Source organism: Trachypithecus francoisi, unplaced genomic scaffold, assembly GCF_009764315.1.
Source record: "Trachypithecus francoisi isolate TF-2019V2 unplaced genomic scaffold, Tfra_2.0 Lachesis_group11, whole genome shotgun sequence".
NCBI lineage: Eukaryota > Metazoa > Chordata > Mammalia > Primates > Cercopithecidae > Trachypithecus > Trachypithecus francoisi.
This window is the reverse complement of record NW_022681456.1, coordinates 4,300,700-4,323,785: the sequence shown is the minus strand read 5'-3', so window position 1 is coordinate 4,323,785 and position 23,086 is coordinate 4,300,700. Positions and strand designations below refer to the sequence as shown.

The 23,086-nt window shown below is 44.9% G+C and overlaps 1 protein-coding gene across 5 annotated transcripts in view; it reads left to right on the top strand.

Annotated features, from left to right (window-relative positions):
* GLT1D1 (glycosyltransferase 1 domain containing 1) overlaps window positions 1–23,086 on the top strand; it is a 132,641-nt gene that overhangs the window by 6,917 nt on the left and 102,638 nt on the right. For 3 of the 5 annotated variants that reach the window (XM_033220117.1, XM_033220114.1, XM_033220112.1), the window contains exon 2: window positions 17,553–17,701. The exons of the other annotated variants lie outside the window; for them this stretch is intronic. In XM_033220117.1, the coding sequence (XP_033076008.1) occupies window positions 17,553–17,701 (149 nt within the window). The remainder of the gene's footprint in view (window positions 1–17,552; window positions 17,702–23,086) is intronic. 5 annotated transcript variants of the gene reach the window in all.

The window sequence follows — 23,086 nt, the reverse complement described above, 5'->3', positions numbered from 1 at the left end:
CAGCTGAATTCTACCAGAGGTACAGGGAGGAGCTGGTACCGTTCCTTCTGAAACTATTCCAATCAATAGAAAAAGAGGGAATCCTCCCTAACTCATTTTATGAGGCCAACATCATCCTGATACCAAAGCCTGGCAGAGACACAACAAAAAAAGAGAATTTTAGACCAATATCCCTGATGAACATCGATGCAAAAATTCTCAATAAAATACTGGCAAACCGGATCCAGCAGCACATCAAAAAGCTTATCCACCATGATCAAGTGGGCTTCATCCCTGGGATGCAAGGCTGGTTCAACATTCGTAAATCATAAACGTAATCCAGCATATAAACAGAACCAAAGACAAGAACCACATGATTATCTCAATAGATGCAGAAAAGGCTTTTGACAAAATTCAATAGCCCTTTATGCTAAAAACGCTCAATAAATTCGGTATTGATGGAACGTACCTCAAAATAATAAGAGCTATTTACGACAAACCCACAGTTAATATCATACTGAATGGGCAAAAACTGGAAAAATTCCCTTTGAAAACTGGCACAAGACAGGGATGCCCTCTCTCACCACTCCTATTCAACATAGTGTTGGAAGTTCTGGCTAGGGCAATCAGGCAAGAGAAAGAAATCAAGGGTATTCAGTTAGGAAAAGAAGAAGTCAAATTGTCCCTGTTTGCAGATGACATGATTGTATATTTAGAAAACCCCATCGTCTCAGCCCAAAATCTCCTTAAGCTGATAAGCAACTTCAGCAAAGTCTCAGGATACAAAATTAATGTGCAAAAATCACAAGCATTCTTATACACCAGTAACAGACAAGCAGAGAGCCAAATCAGGAATCAACTTCCATTCACAATTGCTTCAAAGAGAATAAAATACCTAGGAATCCAGCTTACAAGGGATGTAAGGACCTCTTCAAGGAGAACTACAAACACTGCTCAGTGAAATCAAAGAGGACACAAACAAATGGAAGAACATACCATGCTCATGGATAGGAAGAATCAATATCGTGAAAATAGCCATACTGCCCAAGGTTATTTATAGATTCAATGCCATCCCCATCAAGCTACCAATGACTTTCTTCACAGAATTGGAAAAAACGGCTTTAAAGTTCATATGGAACCAAAAAAGAGCCCGCATTGCCAAGACAATCCTAGGTCAAAAGGACAAAGCTGGAGGCGTCACGCTACCTGACTTCAAACTATACTACAAGGCTACAGTAACCAAAACAGCATGGTACTGGTACCACAACAGAGAAATAGACCAATGGAACAGAACAGAGTCCTCAGAAATAATACCACACATCTACAGCCATCTGATCTTTGACAAACCTGACAAAAACAAGAAATGGGGAAAGGATTCCCTATTTAATAAATGGTGCTGGGAAAATTGGCTAGCCATAAGTAGAAAGCTGAAACTGGATCCTTTCCTTACCCCTTATACGAAAATTAATTCAAGATGGATTAGAGACTTAAATGTTAGACCTAATACCATAAAAACCCTAGAAGAAAATCTAGGTAGTACCATTCAGGACATAGGCATGGGCAAGGACTTCATGTCTAAAACACCAAAAGCAATGGCAGCAAAAGCCAAAATTGACAAATGGGATCTAATTAAACTAAAGAGCTTTTGCACAGCAAAAGAAACTACCATCAGAGTGAACAGGCAACCTACAGAATGGGAGAAAATTTTTGCAACCTACTCATGACAAAGGGCTAATATCCAGAATCTACAAAGAACTCAAACAAATATACAAGAAAAAAACAACAACCCCATCAAAAAGTGGGGAAAGGATATGAACAGACATTTCTCAAAAGAAGACATCCATACAGCCAACAAACACATGAAAAAGTGCTCGTCATCACTCGCCATCAGAGAAGTGCAAATCAAAACCACAATGAGATACCATCTCACACCAGTTAGAATGGCAATCATTAAGAAGTCAGGAAACAATAGATGTTGGAGAGGATGTGGAGAAATAGGAACACTTTTACACTGTTGGTGGGATTGTAAACTAGTTCAACCATTATGGAAAACAGTATGGCGATTCCTCAAGGATCTAGAACTAGATGTACCATATGACCCAGCCATCCCACTACTGGGTATATACCCAAAGGATTATAAATTACTCTACTACAAAGACACATGCACACGTATGTTTATTGCGGCACTATTCACAATAGCAAAGACTTGGAATCAACCCAAATGTCCATCTGTGACAGACTGGATTAAGAAAATGTGGCACATATACACCATGGAATACTATGCAGCCATCAAAAAGGATGAGTTTGCGTCCTTTGTAGGGACATGGATGCAGCTGGAAACCATCATTCTTAGCAAACTATCACAAGAAGAGAAAACCAAACACCGCATGTTCTCACTCATAGGTGGGAACTGAACAATGAGATCACTTGGACTCGGGAAGGGGAACATCACACACTGGGGCCTATCAGGGGGAGGGGGGAGGAGGGAGGGATTGCATTGGGGAGTTATACATGATATAAACGTTATGCACATGTACCCTAGAACTTAAAGTATAATAAAAAATAAATAAATAAATAAATAAAAATAAAAAAAAGAAAACCAAAAAAATGTTGAGTGACCAAAGAACCTGAACAGGCACAGAGTTAAAAGCTTCAGGCAAGAAAGAACTATTACCTGTTATTTCACATTTTGCTCCTAACTTGAGCTATATACCCACATCTTCCGAGGGCCCAAACTCACACCCACCCACAAGGCCACGTTACTTTTGTCCCAACTCAGAGGTGAATTAATAGAAAAAACAACTATGTTAGCTGCTCTCCTGAGATTCCCTCTCCCATCATTTCGTTGGTGGTGCACTTTTGAAGTTGTCTATCGTCCTAGGCCTTGGGGCTCTGGAGAGGGCGGAAGTGGGCAGGGCTTACGCAGAAGGTTGACTTAAGCTAAACTGGAGTGGAGGGCTATTTAGTCACTTTGTTCTTTCTTTTCCTGGCTGTGCAGAAGCAGAATAAAGGCTGCTCTTCATGCTTTGATGTGTATTCAGACCCAGCTTTGTGGTCCTTCACCTCAGGAAGGATTGCTGGCGGAAGAAAAAGAAAAAAGCAGAAGTTGCTTGAAGACATCTTCTGCGTTGTGAAAGCTTAGGCTCCTTGAGGAAATGATGCTGGTGTTCTGGACGGGCAGGGAGGGAGGTTCCCTTGGTGACTGAGAGTCCCTGTGAGCTAATCAGCAGTGAGCGGTGAGGACCGGGCGTTCTCCTCCACAATCCCTGCCAAAGACCCTGGAGACCACCCTCAACTGACCCTGGACCCTGGGGGAGGGAGTGCCCCAAATGCATAAATCTGGAGTTCCCATCAGCCTGGCAGAATAGGAAGCCAGAATTAGGTAAGACTGGATTTAAACCAAATGCATAAATCTGGAGTTCCCGTCAGCCTGGCAGAATAGGAGGTCAGAACTAGGTAAGACTGGATTTAAAGAAAAAATGAAGTGGTTCTATTCTTATACAAGGTGGTCATTGTAAATCAACACCCCGTATATAAGTAATGGTGCAAAATTCTGATAAATGTATTGGCCAGAGAAGCACAGGATCCTCTGGGGACATATAGGTGGGGACCGATCCCAGATCAGAGGTCAGGGAAAGCCTTCTGGTGCCTTCCAAGCCCGTTCCCTGCTGAAAAATTGCACAGTCCAGACCAGGTTTGCTTTGTGGCTCAGTGTTCTTATTTATAATGATGATGCCAATATGGGTTGTGAAAGCAACTAAATGAGCTAATACACTTTCAGCATTTTTAAAGCAGTGTCTGGAACATAGGACTAAGCTCTGATTTTTTAAAAATCTTTCCCAGATTCCTATCTAAGGGGTCTGGGAAGTCATGCCCTATAAACCATAATTTCTCATTAGGTGGGTTTTATTTGACCCCATATATTGTGATTTACTTTCCAATCTGACTGGCATAACATTATGAGACAAAAAAAAAAAAAAAAAATCAAAATATTTAACCCCAAAACATGCTTCTCTGCCATATCTTGAAATGGCCCTGCAGAGCCATCCTTTGTGGGAGGAAAATCTGCCTCTGTAAAGAATCTCTGCTGGGCAGGGTGGCTCACGCCTATAATCACAGCACTTTGGGAGGCCAAGGCAGGTGGATCACTTGAGGTCAGGCGTTGAAGACCATTCTGGCCAACATGGTGAAACCCTGTCTCTACTAAAAATACAAAAATTAGCTGGGCGTGGTGACACACACCTGTAATCCCAGCTACTTGAGTGGCTGAGGCAGGAGAATTGCTTGAGCCTGGGATGCAGAGGTTGCAGTGAGCTGAAATCATGCTATTGCACCCCAGCCTAGGAAATAGAGGGAGACTCTGTCTCAAAAAAAAAAAAAAAACTCTATTAACATAGTTAGACCTTTTTCTTCCAGTTTCTCCCAATCCTGAAGAGATTAACTAAAAGTCTAGCACGTTTTAAAGATCGGAAGAGGAAAAATTTGTCATTTATTGTCTCTAAGGGCAGCCACTGTAAGATTTCAAAGGAACCTTGGTCTCCACAGTCTTTTATCTTAACTTGAACATTCCCTTTCTATGGATCTCAGGTCTTTTTTTTTTTGAGACGGAGTCTCGCTCTGTCGCCTGGGCTGGAGTGCAGTGGCCGGATCTCAGCTCACTGCAAGCTCCGCCTCCCGGGTTTACGCCATTCTCCTGCCTCAGCCTCCCGAGTAGCTGGGACTAAGACAAGCCTCAACCAATTGTCAACCAGAAAATGTTTAAATTGACCCATAGCTTGGAACTGTCCCTCCTCCCCGCAGCCCACCCCCTGCTTTGAGTTGTCTCGCCTTTCTGAACCAAACCAAATGTATTTCTTAAATGTGTTTGATTGATGTCTCATGCCTGCCTAAAATATATAAAACTAAGCTGCACCCCACCACCTTGGGCACATGTTCTCAGGATCTCCTGAGGGCTGTGTCACAGGCCATGGTCACTCATATTTGGCTCAGAATAAATCTCTTAAAATATTTTACAGAGTTGGACTCTTTTCATGGACAATAGTTGTGAGCTATTAATCAGCATAATAGTCCTTAGTGAGCAAGGTGGGAGAACGGAGGGGGAGGCATCCTAGGCAGAGGGTCAGGCAATGGGATGGGAAGAGACCATCTCTTCCAGAGCTGAGAGTCACACAGCCTTCAGGGCACAGGATCCTGTAGATCAGTGACTCTCCAGAAGAGCATGGGGCACAGAGGATGTGCCGAGAAGGGGGAGTCATGTTGCCCCCAGGGTCACTGGGCAAGGTCTGGAGACATATTTCGCCGTCACCGCTAGTGTTGGGGGCTACTGGCATTGAGTGGGACGCTGCTCCACACCCTGTAGTGCACAGGACGGCCCCTCCCCAAGAGTGACCCCGCTTGACATGTGAACAGGGCTTTGCTGATGAATCCTTCTCTAGGTGGGGTCAGGAGATGTGGCTGGTGAGGGAGACAGGGCCATGCAACACTTTCAATTTTGTGCCAACAATAGGACTGCACCATGAAAGGCCATGAGACTTGTGTGTATTTGGAAATCATGTATGCCTTTGGGTTTGACATATTTAAGAAGTAAAACGAACAGGCCTTGGCAGTTCGGGGTTGGGAATGAAGGAGAGAAAAACCCATGATTTCCTTCATGATAGAGGGAAAATACTGGGAAAAAGACAGGAACATCTAAGGCTTCTGCTGTCTAGTAGTTTTTTAGAAGATGTAGGTGATAGAATGGAATAATGTGTTTCTTGGGCAAAAAATCTAGGGGATCAATAACTTGAGAATTGATGTTACATTGTCTGTGTGTCACGTTGAATATTCTTCAGTATAAAGTGTTCTGGGTGTGTAAGTTTCCTTTAAGTATAACCTGTGAGCTGCTAGCGAGTATTCTCTGCTAGACCTACTCTCTAGAGATGTCTCCTAAGCACTGTACCATTAGCAACCCACATCAGAAGATTTGTTCATTAGCATAAAGTATTTCAGAAATTAGGCTGGGCGCGGTGGCTCACACCTATAATCCCACCACTTTGGGAGGCCAAGGTGGGCAGATCACCTGAGGTCAGGAGTTCGAGACCAGCCTGGCCAGCACGGTGAAACTCCGTCTCTACTAAAAATACAAAAATTAGCTGGGCATGGTGGCTGGTACCTGTAGTCCCAGCTACTCAGGAGGCTGAGGCAGGAGAATCGCTTGAACCCAGGTGGCAGAGGTTGCAGTGAGATGAGATTGCACCACTGTACTCCAGCCTGGGCAACAGAGTGAGACTCTGTCTCAACAAAAAGAAATTAGTGGTGTCTAAGATATGTGGTTCACTGGGAAGATGACACAGGCTTTTGGCCAAGAAGTCAGGGAACCCTCACCTGCTGGGCAGCCCTTGAGGTTGACAGCTCTATTTGGTCTTGCGTCCCTGCCATAACCCTCTGTTATCTGGCTTAACTAGATTGGCTAGTGTGGCTGCCAGTATGGTCCAGTGTGGACTCGACCCTTCGGGCAGGGTGCTTGGAGAACACAGAGTTCTGCAGCCCAGCAGAATAGACCATTTAGTGTGTGCACGGCTGAACCTGGAGTGAGAGTTCCTCTCATTGTAGGGCACAACCGGTGGTGAGGTTAGAAGGAAGAGGTCAGCAGGGTCCCCACCCCTTCGGATCCCCTGAGAATGAACATTTGCCAGGAGAGCCAGGCCATCCTCCTGGAACCGGAGAAATTGGTCTAGGTCAGTTTCTAACAGTGAAGTTCAAAATTAAAAGCAGCTCTGGTAAGTGAAAAACTAGAGTCTGACACCTAGAGAACCAAGTTCATTTCACCTGGGGAGGGGGGTAAACTGCACGAGGAGTGGATGTAAAAAATATTCACGTGGAGAGTAAGTCGTGGAGTTCTTTCAAAGGGCGCCCCCTGTTAGGCTAAAATAGGAGGCTAGTCCTTGGAAGCACTGAAATCATCTTCTAAACCCAGGGCAACAAACTGCTGCCTGCCAGCGGTTAAATGCAGCCTCCCTGCCAGTTTTGTAAATAAAGTTTTAGTGGCCCCAGTTATACCATATCCTTGCATGTTGTTTGGGTTTCTGCTTCTGCTTCTCAGGGGCAGAATGGAGTAGTTAGAACACAGGCCCTCTGACCCACAAACCCAAAGGTATTTCCTCTCTGTCTGCTTCCAGGAAAGGCCCCCTGACCCGTGCTCTACATCACGATATCAGATATTCGCTAGATAACTGAGTTGCATGCCTAGTGTATTGTCTGCAGAGCTGCCAAGGGTACTGGGGAAATGCATGAAGATGGTGGTGGAAAGAATGGACAAAGTAGAGCATTCAGGCTTCCTTGGCCCAGAGCAGGGAAGCCCGAGGGGCAGTTCAGTCCAGCCAGGAGTGTGTTGACATCAGAATGATGGCAAATGTTGTCACGCTGATAGCTGGACTTGGTGCAGCGGGGTGGTGACTGTGTGGTTGTTCTGTTTGTCCATCTGGAACAGAGAGTACAAAAGTGTGTTTGTTGGAATGGGAAGCATTTTAGATAATGGGGGCAGACTGGAGCACTAAAGGACACTGACCAGAAGGGAGAGAAAGCAAAGGAAGAAATGCAAACATCCTTTGTGTGCAAGGCAGTACTTTCCCTTCCAGGCCCAGCTACTTTCTGGCCGCATCATTCTGAATTCTCTGTGATTGCCAAGCATTTGGGAAGAAAAAAAAAGTATGAGGAAAAGTTTTCAGTTTTTCTGGATTTTCTTTCAAGGAGTCAAAGGAAAGTGTGAATGCATATGACGTCGAGATAAGGAGGCTATTTTATTTTCTCCACCTTCTTTTGTTTTGTTTGTTTTTTTAAGAGCTTGTTACCAATTTTTCCACCTTCAAAGATAGCCATTGAGGCCGGGTGTGTGGCTCACGCCTCTGATCCCAGCATTTTGGGAGGCTGAGGCAGGCAGATCACTTGAGGTCAGGAGTTTGAGACCAGTCTGGCTAACATGGTGAAATCCTGTCTCTACTAAAAATACAAAAATTAGCTGGACATGGTGGTGCATGCCTGTATTCTCAGCTACTCAGGAGGCTGACGCAGGAGAATTGCTTGAACCTGGGAGGCGGAGGCTACAATGAGCCAAGACTGTGCCACTGCAGTCCAGCATGGGTGACAGAGGGAGACTCTGTCTCAAAAGCAAGCAAACAAACAAACAAACACAAAGATAGCCATTGAAAGTTGTTGCTGGGCTCTGTGGCTCACTCTTGTAATCCCAACACTTTGGGAGACTGAGGCAGGCAGATTGCTTGAGCTCAGAAGTTTGAGACCAGCCTGGGCTACATGGTGAAACCCCATCTCTACAAAACATACAAAAATTAGCTGAGCATAGTGGTCCCAGCTACTCAGAAGGGTGACGCAGGAGGATCACTTGAGCCCAGGGAAGTTGAGGCTGCAATGAGCCATGATTGCACACTGCACTTCAGCCTGGGCAGCAACAGAATGAGACCCTGTATCACACACAAACAAGAAAGTTGTTAATATCTTCATTTAGCAGATATTTTTTGAGTGTCTCCCATGGGCACAGTGCTGTGTAGGCACTACACAGAGAGCCGGCATCATGTAGCCCCTGCCCTCAGGAGGCAGCCACTCAACCACAGAGAACTTCTGCACATCAGCTTGATGCTAAGCATTGTCATTTGGAAGACAAGTCTAGCATTCTAGCATGGAAGACAGACACAAGCATGTAATTACCCAAACGTTTGTCTGACTGTGATATGATCAGTGCTGTGACAGAGAAGTGTTGGGTGACGACAGAGAGAGGACTTTGAATAGAGCTGACCTAGTTCCAGAGGGTGTAGGGTCCAAGGAAGAACTTCTCCTTCCCCCTCTGACGGTTCACTGAAAACCAACTGACCAAAGACAGATTCGTAAGAGACACGGCACACACCTGTATTGGTCATGGTTTTCCATGACATGGGAGCCTTCAGAATGAAGACCCAGAGAGACATGAGAGACTGGCCAGTTTATGCTTAGGTTCAACAAGGTATGGACAGCCACATGGAAATAGGATCAGTGAAAAGGGTCTGATTGAACACTGATAGACTGCTTGGGGAAGCCCAGCAAGGCGAGTCAGTCTGGATTCATCTTGGCCCCTCTGTGCAGCCTTCTTTCCTTCTGGTGCAAGGCAGGCCCTCTCTGGAATGGGAGCTTTGTGATCTACAATCAACACAAGGTAGTTTGGATAATTTTTTTTTTTTTTTTTGAGATGGAGTTTCGCTCTTGTCGCCCAGGCTGGAGTGCAGTGGCGTGATCTTGGCTCACTGCAACTTCTGCCTCCTGGATTCAAGCGACTCTCCTGCCTCAGTCTCCCAAGCAGCTGGGATTACAGGCATGCACCACCACACCCAGCTAATTTTGTATTGTTTTAGTAGAGATGGAGTTTCACCACATTGGTCAGGCTGGTCTTGAACTCCTGACCTCAGGTGATTCACTCACCTCGGCCTCCCAAAGTGCTGGGATTACAGGCGTGAGCCACCACACTTGGCCTGGGATAATGTCTTTATGGTTTTACACAGGAAGGCAGGGGAAAGTTAGAGTAATAATTTTGGGTTTTATGGCTGACTTTGGGGAGAAAGAGTTCTGGTTTCCATGAACCCTCATGGGGAAGAGGAATTCTAGTTTCTCTGGTTAACCTCTGGGGAAAATGAGGGACCAGAGACAGGAGGGCGGGAGAGGGTCAGAGAGAGTTGCCGAGGCCTTCATTTTGGGGTTTCTTTTTTTCTGAACCCCAACCAGGGTCTGGGAAGACTTTGTCAAGAAATAACATTTTATTTCTCATATAGTTTATTTTTATTTTTATTATTTTTTGAGACAGAGTCTCTGTCCCCCAGGCTGGAGTACACTGGCATGATCTCGGTTCATGCAACCTCCGCCTCCCAGATTCAAGTGATTCTCCTGCCTCAGCCTTCCCGAGTAGCTGGGATTACAGGCATGCACCACCACGCCCAGCTAATTTTTTGTATTTTTAGTAGAGACGGGGGTTTCACCATGTTGATTAGGCTGGTCTCGAACTCATGACCTCTAATGATCTGCCCTCCTCAGCCTCCCAAAGTTCTGGGATTACAGGCGTGAGCCACTGCACCCGGCCCCATATAGTTTTTTAAAAAATTTTGAGATATAATTGACATGCCATAAACTTCACCGTTTCAAAATGTACACACGGGGGTTCTCAGTGTATTTGTAAAGTCATGCAACTGTCACTCCTATCTGATTTCCAGACATTTCCATGACTCTCAGAAGAAACCCATATCCGTTAGCAGACACTCCTCTTCCACTGCTCCCCCAGCCCCTGGGAAATGGTCAGCTTCCTTTAGTCTCTATGAATAGACCTATTCTGGATGTTTCATAGGAAGAGGATCATACACTATGTGGTCCCTTTTGCTGGCTTGGCCTAAAGTGTCAGTCCTTCATTCCCGTGTGGCTGAGGAATGCCCCGTCGGCCAGATGTACACTTTTCCTTGTCCACTCCTCAACTGGAGAATGGTGGGCCTTTGGGACATTTCCACTTTGGGGCTATCCTGAGTCCTCTGCTGTGAGCCTTTGCACGTGGGAAGTAGCCTTTTCAGCTGGGGCCATCAGGGTTAGCGAGGGGAGAGGCTGGGAAGCGCATTCCGGGCAGAGGGACCTGTATGTGTGGAGGACGCCCTGAGCCAGGAAGGAGCCTGTGAGACCCCGCAGAGCAGTTGGCTGAGGACCTGAGTGGGCAGCTCGGGGGTGGAATCCAGTCACTGTCACTGTCACCTTGTGGATTCTGGGTTTAAAGCTGTCAGGATTGAAGGATGAGGGATGGAGATTGCTGCTTTAAGAACAAAGAAAGTGTAGAGATCTGCCGGGTGTGGTGGCTCACGCCTGTAATCCTAGCACTTTGGGAGGCCGAGGTCGGCAGATAACCTGAGGTCATGAGTTCGAGACCAGCCTGGCCAACATGGTGAACCCCTGTCTCTACTAAAAATACAAAAATTAGCCGGGCAAGGTGGTGCATGCCTGTCATCCCAGCTACTCGGGAGGCTGAGGCAGGAGAATTGCTCGAACCCAGGAGACAGAGGTTGCAGCGAGCCGAGATCGTGCCACTGCACTCCAGGCTGGGTGACAGAGCAAGACTCTGTCTCAAAAAAAAAAAAAAATAAGAAAAAAGTATATAGATCTGCATCCTATCTGGAAGGACCCTGCGATGCTGTGGCAGCGGGGAGAGAAGAGCACTAGGGGGACTTCCCGGGGTCTGGCTTGTGCCACTGTGTGCACGGTGGGCAGGTCCCTGCATTTAGAATACTGGCTGATGCCAGCTTGGCTGGGGCAGGAGAGTCATAACATGCTGACTGTGAGGTGCCTGTCAGACGACACACTCTGGAAGTTTTTGTTGAATTAGGGCAGTTGGAAACCATGGGCACTCAGAGAGGCTTCTGGGCTGAAGATAAGAAGCTGAGAGTGGGATGAAGTTAGCTTAGGGGTAGGGCACTAGGGGTAGGACAAACTGGAATATTACATGATCAGAAAGGAGATACGATGGGAAGGCAGAGGGCCCCGGAAATCCAGAAAACTTATGGAAGCCAAAGAAGAGGAATTTCTTAAGCAGGGGGGCTAGTTAGCGATGCTGGATGTTGCTAACAGGTCCATCTGCTCAAGAAGTCAAAAGGGCAATGGCAGTTGGCACCTGAAGGTCCGTGGAGATCTTGTCTGATCTTGTTCTGCAGGGGCAGTGGCAGGTGGAAACCCAGGAGTGGTTAGGCATGGGAGATGGAGACGGCCAATGTGTGCCACCCTTTCATTTCCAGAAGTCCTTTTGTGATGGGCAGGGGAGAGAGAGTAGAGCCTGTTTGGGGGAGATTGCTGGGTTGCTGGGGGAACCTTCTAAGGGACTTGGGCATATCTGATGCTGCCTGAAGGTGAGTGGGGAGAGGAAACAGGAGAAGGCATGACTGTGGGGTGGTTAACTCCTGAGCAGTTGGTTGGGGGATGGGGGGCGCTGGAGAAGGAGTGTGGCCTCTGCTGGGACCCCTGGGAGAGGCCCAGAGGTCTGCAGGTGCCAGGGGGGTGGGCATGGTGGGGGGCAATTGAGAGTATGCCTGTCTTGCAGCTGTAACTTTCTCTGTAGAGGAGGCAAGGCCATGAGCTGCTGGTGGCAGGATGGATAAGGACTGCAGAGGCTGGAGGAGAGGGAAGGTGTCACCACCCCAGCCCTCCCTGGGTCATTGCCAAAGCCTCTTAGCTTGTCTTTTTTCACTTTCAACACAGCAGTCAGACTGAGTCTGCTGAAATGCTCAGCCAGATTGCATCTCTTCTCTGCTTCACATCCAGCACACACCGAGGTTTCTGCCAGGACCTGCTATCTTCTGCGCTATGGGCCCCTCAGTGACATACCCTTCCCAGACCCCTGTGACCTCCCAAAGCCCAGCACATCCCACGTCAGGCCCATAGCACCTGCTTTTCTGATATTCTGATATAATGCCCACTGATACTATTTTTTTGTTTATTTGAATTTACTTATTTCTAAAATTCACATTTTTTTTTTTTTAGTTTGACAGCTAGTAATTGTATATATTTATGGGATACAGTGTGGTGTTTTGGACTATAAATACATTGTGGAATGATTATATCACAGTAATGAACATGTCTACCACCTCGAAGACAGGCGATATTCCGTATCTGTGGGTTCCACGTCTGCAGTTCCAAGCAACTACAGATCAAAGTGTTAAAAAAATATAGAAATAAAAAATAACACAGCCCAGGCACAGTGGCTCACGCCTGTAATCCCAGCACTTTGGGAGGCCGAATTGGGCAGATCACCTGAGGTCAGGAGTTTGAGACCAGCCTGGCCAACATGGCAAAATCCATCTATACTAAAAATACAAAAATTAGCCAGGCATGGTGGCATGTGCCTGTAATCCCAGCTACTTGGGAGGTGGAGGCAGGAGAATCGCTTGAACTCAGGAGACAGAGGTTACAGTGAGCCAAGATTGCACCACTGCACTCCAGCCTGGGTGACAGGGTGAGACTCTGCCACACACACACACACACACACGCACACACACACACACAAAACCCAAAAAACCCAAAACCCCAAACAATACAGCAGAACAACTATTGACAGGGCATTTCCATTGTATTAGGTATTATAAGTAATCTAGAGATGATTTGAAGTATACAGGAGGATGTGTGAAGGTGATATGCAAATGCTGTGCCATTTTATATGTGGGGCTTAAGCATCCTTGGATTTTGTTATCCACAGGGGTCCTGGAACCAGTCCCCAACAGATACCCAGGGATGATTGTACTTATTACTTTTTGTAGTGAAAACATTGAAAATCTTTTTTTAAGCAATTTTCAAATACAGTATGTTGTTATTGACGATGGTCACCATGCTGTACAACCTGTTCCTCCTCCTGCCCCCCACTAACCCCCAACAACCTCCGGGAGCCACCATTCTGCTCTCCACTTCTGTGTGCTGGACTCTGTTAGCTCTTCATCTTTTCCCCCACAGTATCCACGTGGCTCCTCCCTCATCACCTTGAGGCTTTTTTTTTTTTTTTTCCTGAGACCAAGTGTCTCTGTCACCCAGGCTGGAGTACAGTGGCGTGACATTAGCTCACTGCAACCTCCACTTCCCTGGTTCAAGTGATTCTCCTGCCTTAGCCTCCTGAGTAGCAGGAATTACAGGGGTGCGACACCATACCCGGCTAATTCTTGTATTTTTAGTAGAGACGGAGTTTCACCATGTTAGCCAGGCTGGTCTTGAACTCCTGACCTCAGGTGATCCACCCGATTCGGCCTCCCAAAGTGCTGGGATTACAGGCATGAGCCACTACGCCAGCCACCTTCAGGTCACCTTCTTTAGTGGGACCTCCCATACCCACCCTTCTCAAATGGCAGCCCGTTCCACCGCACACGCTCTCCCTGTCTCCCTGGGGCTGGTGGTTTTCCTCCCTCCCAGGTTCAAGTGATTCTCCTGCCTCAGCCTCCCGAGTAGCTGGGATTATAGGCGCACGCCACCATGCCTGGATAATCTTTTTGTATTTTTAGTAGAGATGGGGTTTCACCATGTTGGTCAGGCTGGTCTTGAACTCCTGATCCAACCGCCTCAGCCTCCCGAAGTGCTGGGATTACAGACGTGAGCCACCGTGCCCAGCCGATTCAAGGGTAATTTTAAGTATACTTGATTTTCTTGTATGTGCTGATTTTGTAATCAATGCCCCAAGTAAGATGTGAACTCCATCTTCCATATAAATGCAGTACAGAAGGGTTATAACAGAGACAGGCTCAAAACTAAATGGAAATTTTGAGAGACTGCGATGTGGTAGGAACTGGGGCTGTCAGGAGAGTTCTCTGGAAAGAGCTGGCATTAGAAAGTGTCATGTCAGAGGCGTGGAGACTCAAGAAGGGAGCGTGATGTGCCAGAGGTCCTGCCGTGGGGGGTGGTTGGAGTGGAGTGCACTTCTGCCACGCAGGGTGAGCTGTGTTCTGAGCTGAGGCATTTATCCCAGAGACACACTCAGCCATTAGTTTATTCCCTAAGCAGAATAGAAATGGTCCCCATTCTTATGTGGTTGACAGTTGAACTGGATACAGTGAGCTCTTTGCAGGTTTTAATCAGAAAAGAGACCAGGTCCCATTTGTTGTGTATGCACACATGCGCGCACACACACATGTACACACACACCTTGAACAATTAAAAAAGATAATACATGCATGTGGTAAAAGCTATCCAACAATACAAAAGCTTGTGTGTCTCTTTCTCTTTCTCTCTCTCTCTCTCTCTCTCTCTCTCTTTTTCTCTCTCTCTTTCTTTCTTTCATTTTGAGACAGAGTCTCACTCTGTTGAGACCCAGGCTGAAGTGCACTGGCGTGATCATGGCTCTCTGTAGCCTTGAATTCCTGGTCTCATCGATTCTCCCACCTCAGCCTCCCAAACAGCTGGTGCATGTCTCCACACCCAGCTAATTTTTAAAATTTTTTGTAGACACAGAGTTTCATCACGTTGTCTAGACTGGTCTCGAACTTCTGAGCTCAAATGATCCTCCCACCTCTGCCTCCCAAAGCGCTGTGATAACAGGTGGGAGCCACTGCACCTGGCCTGATTCTCCTTTTTGGACGCAATCATTGTTATCTCTTTTTAATGTATCCTTCTAGAGGTATTCTATGTGCACACAGTGTATGTACCCAAAAGTATCTTCACTTTGCTCTGTTTTCATTAATAGTGAATGTTGGAATTCATTCTTAATACTTCATAGTGATCTATTGCATTCTTTTGATGGCAAAAGAACATGATTAGGTCCATCTACCATAATATAACGAGTGCCCTGTGGATGCACGTTGAGGTAGTTTTTTAGTCTTTTTGCTACTTCACAGCTGCAGTGCGTATTCCTGGGTGCAGGCTTTTGCACATATATCCAAGTATACCTTTGGAATAAATTCCTAGAAGTGGAGTTATTTGGTCACAGGGTTTGTGCATTTAAAATTTTCTAGCTGCTGTTACATTGCCCACTAGAGAGGTTGTACCAGTTTGCTCTCGCATAGATAATGTATAGGAGTGTTGATTTCACGAGGCCTCCAGTTAACTTTTTAATCTTTACAGATGTTCTGGATTAAAAAGATGGCTGATATTGAGCATCATTTTCTTTGTTCAAGAGTCCAGTATATTTCTTTTTCTATGGACTGCAATTTTGTGCCTATCTCTATTTTTCTTTTTCCCCTTCCTCCCTCCCTCCCTCCCTCCCTTCCTTCCTTCCTTCCTTTCTTCCTCCCTCCCTCCTCCCTCCCTCCCTCCCTCCCTCCCTCTCCCCCTCCCCGTCCCCCTCCCCGTCCCCCTCTCCTCCCCTCCCTTCCCCTCCCCTCCCTTCTCCTCTCCTCTCCTCTTCTTTCTCTCACTCTGTTGCCCAGGCTGGAGTGCAGTGGCACGATCTCAGCTCACTGCAACATCTGCCTCCTGGGTTCAAGCGATTCTCGTGCCTCAGCCTCCCCAGTAGCTAGGATTACAGGTGTGTGCCACCACACCTGGCTAATTTTTGTATTTTTAGTAGAGATGGGATCTCACCATGTTGGCCAGGCTGGTCTCACACTCCTGACCTCAAGTGATCTGTCTGCCTCAGTCTCCCAGAGTGCTGGGATTACAGGCTTGAGCCACTGTGGCTGGCTTAAAATTTTTTTTTTTTTGGAGACAGGGTCTTGCTCTGTCACCTAGGCTGGAGTACAGTGGCACAATCCTGGCTCACTACAGCCTCGACCTCACAGGCTCAAGCAGTTGTCCCATCTCAGCCTTCCAAGTAGCTAGGACTACCAGTATGTGACACCATGCCCAGTGCATTAAAAAAATTTTTTTATAGAGATGGGGTTTCACCATATTGACCAGGCTGGTCTCAAACTCCTAGGCTCAAGCCATCTGTCTGCCTTGACCTCTCAAAGTGCTGGGATTACAGGCATGAGCCACCTCACCCAGCCCTCATCTCTGTTTTCCTACTGTGTTGTTAGCCTTTTCTCTTTATTGATTTACAAATGCTCTTTATATATTAAGCAGATGAACTTTTTTCTTTAGTAAGAGTCGTAAATAGTTTCTTCCCCAGTTTCTCATTTGTTTTCTGATTTTGTTCATGTGTCTTCCAATTTTGTTCATGTTGTTGTCACTATTGAAAAAATTTCTTTTTTGTTTATGAGATATTTTATATTTATGTTAGCAGGAAGTGAAACTAAGGTGGAGAGAAAGAGAAGAGACATGTTTGAAAGACATAAGTATTGTGTGTGTGTGTGTGTGTGTGTGTGTGTGTAGCAGGTAGAATGGAAAGACCAGGAAGTATTTTTTGAATCTATGATAATATGTGACTTTTGAAGCCTTTTCAAAGAACTGAGCAACAGAGGTCCGAAAACAATCTTTAGATACCACAATTCAGGGACAGGAGAGAAAACGTGGAATTAAGGAAATAGAAAAGGTATTGTCTGGTACGGCAAATGCCACTGGAGGTGGCAGTGTGTGCCCCATGTCTGAAGCTCAAGGCCTCCTGGGTCCACCTTCCTTCCAATGGCCTCGGTCGCAGCCATAGTCCTGGGTATCTGAGACGGGCAGATGTATGGTTAATGTCATTGATTCTAGGCCTTCTTTTGTATTTTGAGGCAGGGTGCTTACCAAGGGCAATTCAGTAAATAAGTAATCTTATGGAATTCATTCAAAATCTTAATCATAGCGGCTGAGCACAGTGGCTGATGCCTGTTATCCCAGCACTTTGGGAGGCCAAAGCAGGTAGATCACCCGAGATCAAAAGTTTGAGACCAGCCTGGCCAACGGGGTGAAATCCCATTTCTACTAAAAATACAAAAAATTAGCCAGGCATGGTGGTGCGCACGTGTGGTCTCAGCTACTCGGGAGACTGAGGCAGGAGAATCGCTTGGAGACCCGGGAGGCGGAGGTTGCAGTGGGCTGAGACCACACCATTGTACCTCAGCCTGGGCAGCAAGAGTGAAACTCTGTCTCAACAACAACAACAACAACAACAACTAAAAAAAAGCTTTACTGTAGCAGTAACCTGTTACATATTAACGTCTTCCTCTCATCTTCTCCTTTCTCTGTATTTTTTGATAAAGGGCGCATCTAGAGGCTGCAGGGCACGTGTGCGTTTTGAAAGATGCCTTTGACTTTGAAAGCCCATCTGAGATTGCAAACCTCATCTTGGCTGAGAACTGCGAGGCTGCCCTGGCTCTTCATCTCTACAGGGGAGGCAGGCTTTTGCAAGGTAATCCTCTTTCTCTTCAAAAGTAAAACACCAGAAATTCTGAAAACCAGAAGCACCTGTAATGTCCAATGATATGGGAAACAGTGTCTCCTGTTTATCCAGTTCAGAAATGGGAGACATGCAATAATCTCTTTGCTTTGCTTCTGAGTGTCCTCATGATGTGATGGCCAGCTTCTCTCTGAGAGAACCATCAGAAGAAAAGCAAGTTGGAAGTTGCCTTATTTTTCATGACCCGGGCATGTATTTACATGTACCTCCTCCCCCACCTTAAACACACACACACAAATGGAAGCCTACTGCTGAATATATATTCAGCATCTTACTTTTCACCACTCAGCCACACTTCCGGGAACCTTCTCCCATAATGGCACTTAACATAGATCTATCTCATCCATTTTACGGAGATGCCATCATTTAAAGTCTTCAATTAATAAACATTTATGTTGTCTTTAATTGTTCTATTTCACCCATTAGATTGTGTGTGTCTGTGCAGACCTCATAGCATATGAACTTGGGAGAATATATCTGTACTTCCATATTTTTGCATCCATGCCTGAACAATCTAAACTAACTGTTTTCTGTATATGTAGACAGTGTTTCTGAAAGTATTATTTCTAGAGAGTTATTTTCTGCTGAACAAGTATATGACTTTGAATTTTTTTTTTCTTTTTTTTGACACAGGATCTCACTCTGTTGCCCAGGATGGAGTGCAGTGATACAATTTCGGCTCACTGCAACCTCCATTTCCTGGGCTCAAATAACCCTCCCACCTCAGCCTATCGAGTAGCTGGGACTACAGGCATGTGCTACAATACCCGGCTATTTTTTTGGTATATTTTAGAGACGAGGTCTTGCCATGTTGCCCAGGCTGGTCTTGAAGTCTTGGACTCAAGCAATCCACCCACCCTGGCCTCCCAAAGTGCTGAGATTAAAGGCATGAGCCACTGTACCCAGCCTTGAATTCAGTTTTAAGTGTAGTGAAACACAGTCTGAGCTTTGTCTCTGAATGTGAAAGAAGTGTAGAGTTTAACTTTCCTTATAGGCCAAGATGACGTTCCAACCCCCGATAGCTCAGTAGGAACCTTTGAAAGGTTGTCGCTGACTGTTGCAACTCTTTTGTGCAGTCACAAAGCCTCGGCCCTGAGTTTAGTGATTCTGTTGACTGTGAGTTGTGTTGTTTTCTTTTCTTTTTCTCTTCAACTTTTATTTTAAGTTCAGCAGCAGGACCTGTGCAGGATGTGTAGATTTGTTACAGAGGTAAACATGTGCCATGGTGGTTTGCTGTACAGATCATCCCATCACCTAGGTATTAAGCCCAGCATCCATTAGCTATTCTTCCTGATGCTCTCCCTTCTCCCACCCCACCCCCAATAGGTTGTGTCTGTGTCATTTTCTGTCAAGTGATATTTATTATTCTTTTTTTTTCTTTTCCTTTTTTTTTTGAGATGGAGTCTCACTCTGTGGCCCAGGCTGGAGTGCAGTGGCATGATCTGGGCTTACGGCAACCTCTGCCTAGCAAGCTCAAGCAGTTCTTGTGCCTCAGCCTCCAGAATAGCTGGGATTACAGGTGCGTGCCACCACGCCCGGCTAATTTTTGTATTTTTAGTATAAATGGGCTTTCACTGTGTTGGCCAAGCTGGTCTCCATCTCCTGACTTAAAGTTACTCGCCCACCTTGGCCTCCCAATGTCCTGGGATTGCAGGCTGGAGCTACCAAGTGCAGCCGGCCTCTGTTATTTATTTTTAAATGTTTTACACACACATGTGGAACATTTTATTCCCATAAGTGGGATTAGGTCTGTACATTTAACTCATATCTTAGCTTTTTTCCAAATCCACAAAGCTACATCTATCTTATTCTTTCTATTGGCTGTGAGGTATTCTGTGAGAATGCACCATACTTATTAATAAGTCTCTGTCTTGGTTTTTTGCTATTCCAAGCAAGGCTGAAGTATTTTCTATTTTATGTCTTTACTCCATTGTATGTGGATGTTGGAAATACAAATTCCTAGGAAAGCCTGTGGGCCAAAGGGCTGTGTAACTTTTGTTTTGATTGATAGTGACAAAATGCTATATGGAAAGGTTATTCCAGTTCATATTCTAACAGATGGGCAAGGACCTATTTCTCCTCTAGTCAGATGGCTGGATTTTTGTTTTTTCCTTCAAACTTACAGTTCTCAATTTTACCGTGCTTGACCTCTGCTTCAAATAAACACAAAGTCATCTGAAGTTAGGTTTGCTTCTTGTAACAGTTGAAAGAGGAGAAGCGCCCTCTGCAAAACCAACCTGTTGCCCAGAGGAAACAAATCAATCACATTGCTCAGTCTAATAAATAGCGAGAACAGAAGCCATGCTACTCTTAGTCAGTGTGGTTAAACTTTTACTTGTTCATTCCTAGTTGTTGTCCATATGGAAATTAAACAGTATTTATTCCTCAGAGTTATGTTTTTGAAGGTTAAAGTCTCTCTGTGGAGCATCATGTATAAAAAGCACCAGAACCATTGTCAGTAAGAAGAGATGCCCTTCTGCACTGTGAGGTTTTCACTTAACAAAGTATCCAGGGACTTTCTCTGCATGAGCTGCAGACATCGAGTTGCCCTACCCTGTGATTAACTGGCTGTGTGATATTTCATTCTATGCATACACTATGCATTTCTTAGCCTTCTGTTCATTAAACTGTATTTAAATATATATAGCACTTACTGATTTTTAAATTACTTACAGAGGTAACTTGGAAACGACGTAAAAATACAAAGAAGAAAATATGGTACCTGCAATTTCACCACCCAGAAATGACCACTGTTTGTGTCTGTGTTTTTGGTTTTATTTATGTTTTGTATTTAAAATTAATTTTGCAAAAAAAGGTATACTTTTAGAATATAAGCTTGCAACTTCTTTTGAAAAATGTTTGTAGTCCGGGTGTGGTGCCTCACACTTGTAATCCCAGCGCTTTGAAGGCCGAGGCGGGCAGATCACTTGAAGTCAAGATTTTGAGATCAGCCCGGCCAATATGGTGAAGCCCCATCTCTACTAAAAATACAAAAAAAATTAGCTGAGCGTGGTGGCGGTCACCTGTAATCTCAGTTACTGGGAGGCTGAGGCGGGAGAATCACTTGAACCCGGGAGGCGAAGTTTGCTGTGAGCTGAGATCATGCCCCTGCACTCCAGTCTGGGCAACAGAGTGAGACTCTGTATCGAAAAAAATATATACATATATATGTATATATTTTTTATAGATACAGATATATAAAAATATGTTATATATAAATATATCAAATATATAAAAATATAAATATATTTATAAAAATAAATATATTTCTATATCTATATAAATATATATTTCTTATATATAATATATAAAAAACATTTTTTGTGGAATATTTAGTATGTGCTAAGCACTGTGATAAATGCTTTGAATGTAGAGATATTGCTCTATCTGACTCTTGCTCTGTAGTTTGTGTGTATATTTTAAAAATTGTAATCATATACTTCTAATTTCGTAACCTATTTTACAATGTGTTAGAAATAGATTGTATATGTTTCCTCTGTCATTGAATGTTCTTTTGCAGCATAGTTATGAATGGTCACGTCCTATTTCCATTTTTCCCCTCAGTTATAAATAATATCGTGATGAACAGGTTTCTGCATAAACCTTTGGAGCCCATTTCCTTTAGGATTTTCCAGAAATAATCTTGCAGGATCAAAGGGCATATGCATTTTTAAAGCTTTTGATACGTATTGCCAAGTAATAACTAGTCACATTTATGTAACCGTGTATATTAAATATTGCTAAGTAAAACCTTAACATCTTGGACAAGTGGAAGTTTGCTTTTCTGTTTAAAATCAGTATTTGCTGAGCAAATAATTAAATAAAATAGCTAAGTAGAGTATGCAAATAATGGGAAATAGCACATTAACAACATTAATACACATTACAGATATATTGCAGGTGTAATGCACATTTTTTTTTTTGAGACAGAGTCTGGCTCTTGTCACTCAGGCTGGAGTATAATGGAAAGATGTTAGTTCACTGAACCTCTGCCTCCTGGGTTCAAGCAATTCTCCTGTCTCAGCCTCCCAATTAGCTGGGATTACAGGTGCGTGCCACCACGCCCTGCTAATTTTTGTATTTTTAGTAGAGACGGGATTTCATCATGTTGGCCAGGCTAGTCTCGAACTCCTGACCTCAGGTGATTCACCTGTGTTGGCCTCCCGAAATGCTGGGATTATAGGTGTGAGCCACCTCACCCAGACTGGAAATGTTTGTGTGTGTGTGTGTGTGTTTTTTTTTTTTTTTAAGATGCAGTCTCGCTCTGTCACCCAGGCTGGAGTGCAGTGGTGTGATCTTGGCTCACTGCAAGCTCCACCCCCCAGGTTCATGCCATTCTCCTGCCTCAGCCTCCCAAGTAGCTGGGACTGCAGGCGCCCACCACCATGCCCGGCTAATTTTTTGCTTTTTTTTAGTAGAGACGGGGTTTCACCATGTTAGCCAGGATGGTCTTGATCTCTTGACCTCGTGATCTGCTTGCCTCGGCCTCCCAAAGTGCTGGGATTACAGGTGTGAGCCACCGCGCCCGGCCGGAAATGTTTTAAAGAACAATATCAACTTTAATTCCTTAAGCTCTGGATTAATTATTATATGAACGTCAAAGTAACACATTATATTTGTTTCTCCCTCTTGGGCATGTCTGTAAAATATTTTTGACATGCATACCATTCCATCATTTCAAGTATATGAGAACAGAACTTTATAGGTGTCCTTAACTTAGATGGACTAGAACCTGTTCCCAGGTAGTATGCTTTCTGGACTCTTTCCTATGTACCCTAAATGGCACACAAGGAAAAACTTACAGGTTAATTTGATGCTGGCCAAGAGTGTGTTAGTGAAGCTCCTCCTGTTTATTTTTATTTATTTATTTATTTTTGTTTTTTATTTATTGTTTTGAGGCAGAGTTTCACTCTTTCGCCAGGCTATACTGCAGTGGTGGGATCTCAGCTCACTGCAACCTCCGACTCCCGTGGTTCAAGTGATTCTCCTGCCTCAGCCTCTTGAGTAGCTGGGATTATAGGCATGCTCCACCACACCCAGCTAATTTTTGTATTTTTAGTAGAGATGGGGTTTCACCATGTTGGTCAGGCTGGTTTCGAACTCCTGACCTCGTTATCTGCCCTCCTTGGCCTCCCAAAGTGCTGAGATTACAGGCATGAGCCACCACACCTAGCCTTGTTTCTTTTTAAGAATATGCTTTAGGCTTGAGTCTAATAAGGAAGCAGATAGGGTCAGGTGGATGATTGAGAAGCCAAGTTTAGGGCCAGGCACAGTGGCTCATGCTTGTAATCCCAGCACTTTAGGAGGTTGAGGTGGGGGGATCAAGAGGACAGGAGT